General features: G+C 27.9%; 1 protein-coding gene across 1 annotated transcript; it reads left to right on the top strand.

Moving 5' to 3' along the window:
- The first annotated feature begins 10,269 nt into the window (after window positions 1-10,269).
- Window positions 10,270-11,172, top strand: LOC136082694 (uncharacterized). The gene has a single exon (XM_065802114.1). It carries the CDS (start codon window positions 10,270-10,272, stop codon window positions 11,170-11,172), a length of 903 nt encoding a protein of 300 aa, XP_065658186.1.
- Window positions 11,173-11,845: the final 673 nt, after the last annotated feature.

The following is an 11,845-nucleotide window of genomic DNA, read 5'->3' as shown; positions in this document are numbered from 1 at the left end:
CCCACCCTAATATACATACACATAAATTTGAACTTCCTAAGGTTAAATTAAACCCATATATTTAAAATAACTTTCTTAGCAACTAACCTTTTCATCACATTTTTTGTATTTTTTTAAATAGTTTCACCTCCAATTTTAGAAAGTTTGTTAACCTAGAGGTTTAAGAAAATAATTCACATTTATTTCATCATCACATTTATAAAGTACACTTATAAAAAGTTACAAGTAGATTAACAAAATGTTAAAAAAAAAAAAAAAAAAAACTAATTCCTAAAATATAACCAAAAATAAAAATAATGGTTTAAAGAAACCTACCACTTCAGATTTCACCTGGGAATCGCTTAAACTACTACAGTCATAATCTTGCAAATCTTAGTTATCTAGAAAACAGGAAACAGTACATGTCGTTTAATGATAGTAAAACGGATTTAGCGACAATTTCCTGCGGCATCCCACAAGGATCAGTTTTAGGGCCCCTTTTATTCCTCATTTATATAAATGACTTAAATAAATTTTCAAGTATCATAAATTCAATCCTATTTGCAGACGACACCAACTTATTTTATTCTGATAAGGATATTAATTCTTTATTTGAAACAGTAAACAAAGAGCTTGAAAAACTAAGTGAATAGTTTATAGCAAATAAATTATCCATAAACATAAAAAAAACAAAATATACTTTCTTCCATCGTCTTCATGAAAAGAGACTCATCCCATTAAATCTTCCAATTTTAGTTGTAAATAATTCTTGTATAATAAGAGAGCGTTCATTGTTATTTCTTGGTGTTGTTATTGATGAAAATGTGAGTTGGAAGGAGCACATAAATATAATTCAAAATAAAATTTCGAAAAATATTGGTCTACTTTACAAAGCTAAGCAGTTATTAAATAAAACCTGTTTAAAATACATTTATTTTTCATTTATTCATAGCTACCTAAGTTATGCAAACGTTGCCTGGTGTAGCACTAACGTAACTAAAATAAATAAACTATTAATTCAACAAAAGCATGCCTTAAGAATTATTGGAAACGTAGATCGTTTCTCACACTCTAAACCTCTATTCATTAAATTTAATATTCTCAACGTATTTCAACTAAATCTTTATCAAATTCTTATTTTTATGTTCAAAGTTAATAAAAAAATAGCACCTATTTTATTTAACTCTTTTTTGGAAAAAATATATCATCTATACCTAACACGATTTTCAGAAAACAATTATGTTCAACCTAAAACCTATTACTCTGTTACTAAGTTCTCAATTGCTAACAGAGGTCCTAAACTATGGAACATGCTTTTAAATAATGAGTTAAAAACTATTTCTTCTATTAAACAATTTAAAAACAAACTTAAGCAAAAGCTTTTAATAAATGACAACGAATAAAAATTTTCTGAAGCCTTTGATTAGGAGTAATCACGTTTGTCTATTTCTTTATAAATATGGTTTAAATATATATTCTATATACAGTTCAATTTGTACATAATGACGTTGTTTTTTATCTGATATAATAAACTTTACAGATATAAAAGACACATGATACAAAAATGTTTTAAAAAAATGTTTTTTTGTTTTTTTTTTGTTTGTTTGTTGTTCGTGTATTATCTGTTATTTTATGATTTAAATTCAAAAGGTTGATAAATCTAAAACCAGTTAGGAAAAAAAATAATTTAATTAAAATAATTAATTAAAAAATCTTCGTATACTTTTGGATATATTACACTGTAATTTAGCGTAAAATGTTTTTTAGTTTTTATTTATCGTTATTTTATTTTAACGCAACGTTTTGTTTAACGTTTATTTAAAGTGTTACTTTGTTTTGTACTTTTATTATTGACATTTTTATTTAAAGGGGCTTGGTGATAAGACAGAACTTGTCTTCTTCTTGCCCCAGCCATGTATTTATATATTTGTATTGTATAAACTTGTAAACTTTTCTTATCGGCGAAATACATAATAGTAAATAATAAATAATTAAAAAAATCACTAAACGATTTTTTAAACGACGAATTACAAATTAATCGTTTTTTAAAAAAACCCCAAAAACGCAAATTTAATTGAGAGAATGTTTTTAAAAACATTCTGAATGTTTTTAACAATATAAACAATGTTTTTATTTTTATTTTTTTTAATAAAATGTTTTTATTTTTATTTTTTTTTACTGTAAATCATGCGCGGAGTGTTGCTACATCGACTATCTAGCCTGACTCGCTAGGGAGTGCTGCTACATCGACTGACAAATAGCCTGACTCGCAACGGAGTGCTGCTATATCGACTGACAAATAACCTGACTCGCAACGGAGTGCTGCTACATCTACTATCTTTTAGCCTGACTCGCAACGGAGTGTTGCTACATCGACTGAGGGTTTGGTTGGGGCAGGCAGTCTACCAATTAATTAAAAAAAAATTCCGGTCTAGAATTTTAATTTTTACTTTTTGTCAACAAAGTATGAAAAAAAACTTTCTGACAACATATAAGAGTTCTATATATATATATATATATATATATATATATATATATATATATATATATATATATATATATATATATATATATATATATATATATATATATATATATATATATATATATATATATATATATATATATATATATATATATATATATATATACACACTGATGAAATAAAAAAAAAAAATCTATTTAATATTTATCACTAATGCATCGCAAATTAAGTAATGTGGTATCGTTAAATTGACAAACTCAAAACCTTATGAAATGGCGATGGCCTAATCAATGACCCGTAAAGTCACGCATGCGTATTTGAGTTCTCAAAATGCAAAACGAACGGTGGAAGTCATAATATAGACGTTGAATTAACGTTGATTTAACGTCGCGTTAAGTTGATCGTTTTCAACGAATTTTCAACGTTGATAAAATGTTGATTTTTGGTTATATGACGTTGCGACTAAAAATCAACCGTAAATCAACGTTGAAATAACGTCGTGTGTCTACTGGGCGAAATCTGTTTCAGTCAAAGCGTTTAAATCCAGACTTTAACTGATTGACTTGCAGATAATATTGAACAAGAAAAACAGTTTGCAGTTAAATTTTTAGACAACTATTGTGTTTGCTGTCATAGATATTGCCTGGTGCTTTATCTCAACAGCATTTCAATTACATATATTATATGTAAATACTAAGAAGTAAATTTAAAGTATTTTAATTTATAAAAATTAAAAATATGGAAGCATGTGATGTATTTTCCACTCTTGAGAAAAATCAAAATATTTTAAAACTATTTTGATCCTTAAAAAAGCTCCTCAATATGAGATCTGCCAAAATTTGTATGCGAAAAAGGTTGTCGGATAAAATATTCATTTCGAAGATAGTATTTGTTTTTTTATGTGAGTATAAATTATAAAAAGGATAAGTTGAGTATTATAAATAAAGCAAATAACATTATAAGCATTAAGCTGATTTACATTAAGAATATTCATTTTAAGTAAAAGAGACCTGGCATGAATAAAACGGTCTTTAAAGTTTATAAGACGTACAATATGCTTCTGTTGACGATTAAGAGATTCTACTATACTTTTATTTACATTATGGGTTAGTGTTAGCATAACTAATATGGCAATAAAGAAATGAGTAATATGATTGAATTTAAGTATCTTAACTTAAAAGATTTCTCGGTTTATAATTTTTATCCATATTAAAATTCAAGAAACAGTTTTCAGTTTTCGATTTTAAGGAACATTTTTCAATAATTTTTTAAACTAAATAAATCAAATTTTATTTTAGAAGAAGATTGAAAGTTTTTAATTTTTAATCGTTCATCTTTTAGTTTTTACTATTTATTTGCTTCTAAGCATTAACTAGAAAGAAAAAAAATTATTTCAAATATTGAATAAATATTGAAAACTATATATTGAAATCAACAATATATAGTTTTCAACGTTTTCGGGTTTCGAAAAGTACGTGGCATTATATATATGGCTATTTCCACGATGGAAGAGATCAATTTCGTGTTTAAAAATTTCTTTTTTCAACGGGTACCCAGTTTCAATAATTTCCATTAACAACAACTCTTTGTCTACGGTTTTTCAAAAAGTTTTTAATCCAATATAGTATTGATCCATTTATACCATAAGCTTTAAGTTTCGAAATAAGAAATTTATGTGGAACTTTGTCAAAGGCTTTTTCAAAATCAAGATAAATGTTGTCGATGGGAATATTATTATCAAGTGATGACGTCCAATAATTAATTACAGTTAAAAGGTTAGTTAAGCAGGAATGATCTGGACGAAATCCATATTGGTGTGGACTTAATAAGTTATTTTTAATCAGGTGTGTCATAATATGATTTTTTATAATTTTTTCAAAGATTTTTATTAAAGTACAAGTTATACTGATAGGTCTATAATTAAGTGCTTTTGATCTGTCTCCTTTTTTGAATATGGGTGTAATTGTTGCGTCTTTCCATATTTGGGGTATTGATCCACTCTCAAGTACTTTGTTAAAAATTGCTTTTCTGCACGCAGTTTTTGCTTTGTTTCGTGAAATGCGGTACTCATTATATGTTTCTTCATTTCTGTTCAATATATATTGACGATATTTCTCTCGTTTAAATTTAAGTTCGTTGATTATTTGAAAGTCAATCCACTTTGAGCGTTTTTTATTATTAAAGTTAGATTTTGGGATATTATTGTTGATAGTAGTTTTAAGTTTATTGAAAAAGATACTCCATAGTTGGTCTGGGTTGGATGTTGGACAGAGTTTAATATTTGCAAGGTCTTCATTAATTTTTTTTAGAGTAATAAAAATTTTTTTTTAAGTTATAGAAAAATTTTTATTAAAGAAAATCTCTCCGCATGATGCGTCACTGAACTATGGAATTGGCCATATGAATCGGTGAATGTTAAAAAGGCGGGAGTTCATCAAATAAAATTTTCGGAAATTGAAGAAAAACTGCATTTTCCCCTATAGTAAATTTTTGCTAATGGTTTAATAATTTTTTTTTTGAAGAGGATAATATTTTTTACCCTCAAAAAAAATTAATAAATGCAAATGGTATTTGATATTGCAATAACTCAATTTGATTAGGCGTGTTTTTCTGGCACTCCTTAAGTAAGTCCGTAAAAAACGAGTCACGTTTTACGCATAAACATTTATTGAAATCCATTCTAGTATATACTCCATACTCCACCTAATCAAACTGAGTTATTGCAATATCAAATACCATTTGCATACTTTATCTATATATGTATGTCTGTAAAAAATTTAAACAAAAAATTTTTTTTTACAGGGTTAGAGTATACACTAACCCTTTCACAGGGTTAGAGTGTACACTAACCCTTTTATTATAATTAAATTATTTTATATATAAAATGATAATTAAAATTATATTTATTATTTTATATATAAAATGATAATTATAATTATATTTATTATTTTATATATAAAATGATAATTATAATTATATTTATTATTTTATATATAAAATGATAATCATAAATATCAAATATTCTATATTCTACATAAAATTTAATATTGGTGATAAGAATGTTTGTCTACCACCAATATTAAATGTATGCTAATAAATAATTATTAAACAAAAGTAAAAAACCTGTGGATGAAATTATACTTAAATAAAAAAAAATGTTTTTATTAACTAATTGCCCTTCCTTTTTTTTTTTTTTTTTACCAATATATTTTGCTGTTCATACAATTAAAAAAGTTAAATACAAAGAAACGTTTTCAAATACAAAGAAATGTTTGCATAAAATAAAAAAACCCAGTGGGCACGGGAAGTAAAAAAGACGTTTTTTAAACGTTTAAAAAACGTCCAAATCGTTCAAAAGACGTTTGAAAGGCGTCTTTTTTACGTCCCTTGACCGCAGGTAAAGAATTCATGTAAACAGACAGGGGCTAACAGTAGATGCGGATGACCGGAGTCACCACAATCTTTTCATAGAACCCCTATCTGGGCTTTTAAAATGGGTAAAGTGAAATAACATTGTTATAGAAGTTATACAAAACTCCGTTAAAGAATGTAGGGAGGAGCAATAAGCATACTAAAGTTTGGAGTTTGCACAATGTCTATAATACTTTGTCAGTATGTTTATTTTATCAAAGTTATTTATTGCCTGCATAAATTTTTAGTTTGCGATTGGAAAAATTTGAAATAAAAATAAAAAGTTCATAAATTTGTCATCTGGTCGCGTGACGACCACGCGTGGAAAATATGACTTATTATGCAATTTCTGCCTCTAATTTCATATAACGTTAAAACTACCAACTACTCTAACTAAAGTAACACAAAATAAACACGCATCGCAAAAAAAAATTCCTAAAAAAGTACACCCGAAGGAAACCATCGATGAATAAAAGAAACTGAGGTACTTTTTTTAAACTCAAAAAGTAAACTTATGCGTATAAAATTGCGTTAATAGTATTTAAAAAAACCAATTGGCGTTTTAAAATACAAAATTTAAGTATAGTTTTGTTTTCACCCATTTTTAAGTTTTTTATTGAGTTGTAATATGAATAGCCATCTTGCCCCATTCTCAATCTTACCCCATTTTTCCCTAACTGTTTTTTAGACTTTTAAGAAAAAATATTAAATCACAGGTTTCTATTTTACTTATTTAAGGCTTAATATCCGCATAAATATAACGATTATACTTGTGGCCACGAATTGAGAGGACATTTCATTTCGATGGAATGTTCCCACTGTGCAGTGTAGACAGACAAGACGCAAACAATTAACTTTTTAATCAACCATGGGTAATGTCTAAACTAAAACCCAAATGTATATCAACATATGTAAATTTAACTGCGCTAATGACTATATCAATCGATGTATGTACACTTCTCTGCAACTATAGCTATATCAGGTAATGTTTATATATGTTGATATACATTATAAACTAAAACTATATCAGTTAGTGTTTATATATGTTGATATACATTATAAACTAAAACTATATCAGCTAGTGTTTATATATGTTGATATACATTATAAACTAAAGCTATATCCGTTAGTGTTTATATACATTATTAAGTAATAAAAATAAGTAATAAAATAATAATACATTAATAAATAAATAATCATGTCTAACACACACAAAACTATGTACACTTAAAAATAAAACATAAAATTAAGCATAAATAAAAATTCACAGAAAATGATTTAAATCCTGACTTAACGATAAATTTTGATATGCACATTGGCACGATAACTTGTTACCGCGTAAAAATAAATTAGTTTTCTTTTGTCGGACAAGTATCCTCAGATCCTCAGAGGTTGTTATTTGGAAAAGCTATTTCTAGGTAAAAGCATAATATTAATGGCAGCTGTATTTTAAAACAAATATAAAGTCTTAGTACTTATAAAAGATGACAAAAATAGAGACAAATAAGCGAAAGACAGAAGATATTAAGTTCCTGAAGAGAGAATTCATAGGTAAAATGGTAAACTTTGAGAAAGCCAAATTTTTTCATGAAAGAATCGTAGGTTTGGGAAAAACGAATGTTACATATGAAACTATGGGTAAGGAAGTAAAACATGAAAAAGAAAAACAAAAAGGAAAAAGTTATAGAAGACATAAAAAGGATAAAAGATTTTATATTGAAAGTTCCATTTAAAGATCTCAATCTTTAAATGGAACTTTCAATAAACGATGTTCTTGAAAAGTTGGTTCTTTTCTTGACAAGGTACAAGCTGAAACTACACTTCTGGCCTCAATTTTCAAGATAAGTGGTGTTGATCTAAATACAGTTCCTGTATTAAAAAGTAGTCTACATAGAAACAAAAAGATTGTAATTGAAAATGAAGCTGGAGTAGTCAGAGATGAAAATAGGGACAAAATTTAAAAATTAAATTAAATCCTGATTCATTTTAATACAAAACTGGTCGAACACTATAAAACTCACCAATATATATATAAAACTTTAGGAAGACTAGCTCTCAGTTTATCATCTTTACAGGTCAATAAAACCTTAGATTTTAGAGTATTATGAGCTCACTGACCAAGTCATTGGTTATAGTGCAGATATAACGGCCTCTAACACTCAAATATTAAATGGGGCCAATAAAGTTTTTGGTGAACCATGTTCTTAAAAGACCTGTGCTATAGCTGCTCTGTAGGTAATTAAATATTTTGACAACACATTTTTAAAATTTTGTCAAAGTGTTGCAAATTTGTACAGTTTTTTTTTTAAATTGTTCTTTTAAGACACCATATATCTTAAAAACATATTTCCCACGCAATAGCTGTTATTCAAGGTTCAACAAAATTGCCATAACGTGCAATTTATAAAGATTTTCAAAGAATCTTGCCAGAAATGAGGGAAAAAAATAAAATATTGATCCGTTACTTTTTATCAATTAATCCAGATAGGAGTATATGAGATATAGGAGTATACGGTAGAAGGGTGTTAGATTCTCAGAACATCTGCATAAAAGCCTTAAAACAAGATTGTATTCAAAGCGGAGATTATAAAGTATCTTATAAGCTAATAGTCATTTACCTTGGTGGCCATGTACCTCGTTTGAACAACCAGGTGCCCAGAGTTCAAACGACCAGGTGCCCACCATCAAGCGAAGATCATGGCTGAATGTATACACTTGCTTACAATGCAGCTGACTTTTAAGATTTATTCAAAGTTAAAAAAATATGAGAAAGGTATGCTCCAACTGTCAACCAATTTTATTGTATAATTTTATGGAGCATATTTTTTATAGTCTTCTGCTATAGCACTGGCTTCATCACATGGTTTGGATGCTTTTAAGCTAGTTTATGAAATGATGAGGAATGTGCTATAATTATTCATACGTAATATGCGTATAATTATTCCTTGGGAAAGAAAGCTCCATGCAAGTCTGGTCCTTCATAGTTGGTACCTAACCTCACTACTGATTTATTCAGTATCAAATAGACAAGTAGAGCAAAAGGAAAGAGCTGGACTAGCTCAGAAGCTGCTAAGTTTTTTAATTTTTCACAACCTGATGATTTTGATTAAGAACATTTCCAATCCATGTGGTTCTCATGCCAGTTTTTTCCCAAGGAATCCTGGCTGCACTTTATCACCAAGAAATCCTGGCTGCACTTCACATACCTAGGTATAACTAAAGAAGTAATCAATACATAGATATCAAACTTGTACCAGATTTTGTGGCTAAAAGTTATGACAAAGGTCTTATTCAGAATACCATGCAAGTTTTACAAAAAAACCGAAAAATATTATTTGTCTTTAAATGTTGTGAATAATCAATGTGTACAAGTATTAACACTTGAAAAAAATATTTTTTCAGATCAAAAATGAATAAAAAGTTGACAATTTTCTACTATTGAATCCATTAATCAGGGACACCGAGAGGCGGTAGAGAAAGGGGTGGCGAGCGGGAGGAAGCAAAAATTACCACGCAATCACACACACAGATATATATATATATATATATATATATATATATATATATATATATATATATATATATATATATATATATATATATATATATATATATATATATATATATATATATATATATATATTAATATAATCTTTGAAAGTCATTTTCTTGTTATACGTTAAAATATGGGTAGAATTCAATAAATACGGCTGCGTATAAACTTTTTTTAAAATATATATATTTTTTTTAATAATATATAATTATTTCGATATTTCGCTGATCTATCGTGATCAGCGTCATCAGGTATAATAAATAAAATAGTTACAAAGAAATCGTTATAGTAAAAACAAACCGTTAAAAAGATAACACTGAAAAGCCAAAACAAAATGCAAAAAATTTTCTCAAATAACTGACGTCAGCAGATTTTATTAAAAAATAGCCCCCAGGTTTTAGTTGTCACGTTATCACCGTCATCCCGATTGAGAACCACATTACCATTTCTCAACTCCTGTCGAACCCTAGCTTTGCTTATTTCGAGTGACTCTCTGATTTTCCGAGTTCGATATTCTGGGGCTACAGGTAATGTTTTGGGGTGCAACCAATCAAACTTACCATGGCATGTTTTGGAATGTTCCGTTGCACACGATTATGAGTTAATTAATAGTATAACCAACAAATCAAAAAATTACCATTATATTAAGAAAAAAATGGAAATGAAAGAAAAATATTATAAATTACAAATTACACCGATTATTAAAAATACTTTTGATCCTCCCAATCAAGTTATTAAACCTGCTATACTCAATTAAACTAATGTTACTCTGGATAAATCAACAACTGAGCTACTCAATTTATATCCAAATTTTGTACCACTGCAGAAAAAAATTTCTTATATGGATATTATAACTAATATCGAAACTTGCGCTTTACAACTTGAAAAACTTAAAAAACCAAAACAGGCAGAAACTCTACGACAAAACTGTTCACAAATTTTAACAAATTCACTAAAATTAAAATTAAAAGATAATATAACTAAGCAACAACGTCTTTCCATAAACAAACTAAAAAACAATTCTAATATTAAGATATACCCTTTCGATAAAGGCACAAGTTTCGCATTATTAAACCAAAATGATGCATCTCTCAAATTAGAAGAACAAATAATAAATAGCAAAATTATTGATTATGATCCAACATCCACATTGACTACTAAATTTCATAGACAATTGTGCAAATTAAGAAAAGAAGGTAAGCTAGACACAAATACATACTCTAAAATGTATCCATCAGATTGTAACCCACCAAGAATTTACGGAATGATTAAAGCTCACAAACCAGGAAAAGATTACCCAATGCGCCCCGTTGTATCAACAATTAACACACCACCTTATGGAACATCTGATTATCTTGTTAAAATTATTCAACCGACTCTGAACAAAAATAAAAGTAGACTTATGAATTCTAATAGTTTTGTAAATGAAGCTAAGCAATGGATAATAGATCCTAACGAAGTTCAAGTTTCATTTGATATAGTCAATTTATATCCATCCATACCCATTGACGAAGCAATTCCGCTTATTATTGATATATTGAACGCTGACATTGATGACTTAAAAACTCGAACTAAACTTACTCTTGCAGACATTCACCAACTAATTGAACTTTCATTAAGTATATGCTATTTTTTATATGAAAACAATATCCGAGTAATACCTAATTCAGGTCCTATAGGTTTATCTTTAATGGTTGTTATGGCGGAAGCGTTTTTACAAAATATAGAAAGGCCCTTAACATAGCAATTGTTTATACATCCGAACCAAAAACTTACAAGAGATATGTAGATGATTGTCACGCTCGCTTCGCTTCAATAAAACAACAACAAATGTTCCTGAACATCCTTAATGAACAACATCCTGCCATAAAATACACAGTGGAACTTGAAAACGACGTCAAACAACTCAATTTCCTAGATATTAATATTACAAACACAGGCTCTGGAGCTTATGAATTTCAAATACATCGAAAAGAAGCTATTACAAATGTTCAACCTAAACCTAACTCGAACATTAATTTAACATTATTATTGGCTTTTTCAAAGGATTTTTATGTCGTGCAAAAAGAATTTGCTCTCAAAAACACCTTCAAAAAGAAATTGATTTTCTAATAGACATATTTGTTGAAAATGGCCACGACAAGAACATTCTAAATAATATTACTATAGACTATTTAAAAACGGTTCAAAAAACACCACATGTCAACCATTAGATACCCAACACTTTATAAAACTACCTTTGATACCAATTGTTGGTCCAAAACTTCGTAAAGAATTTTGAAAACAAAACATAAAGGTTATTTCCTCATCAACTCCCAATTAAAAACAAATATTTTTTGCAACAATAAAACTAAACTATCACTAAACACAAACCCTGGCGTATACCAGCTAAAATGTTCATGCGGTTCGATATACAT

This window comes from Hydra vulgaris, chromosome 07, assembly GCF_038396675.1.
Source record: "Hydra vulgaris chromosome 07, alternate assembly HydraT2T_AEP".
Classification (NCBI taxonomy): domain Eukaryota; kingdom Metazoa; phylum Cnidaria; class Hydrozoa; order Anthoathecata; family Hydridae; genus Hydra; species Hydra vulgaris.
Note: the sequence above shows the minus strand (reverse complement) of the source record. Positions and strands in the feature narration are given on the sequence as shown.

Coding starts and splice junctions, on each gene's coding strand:
- LOC136082694 (XM_065802114.1), top strand. CDS start 10,270: ATGGATATTATAACTAATATCGAAACTTGCGCTTTACAACTTGAAAAA.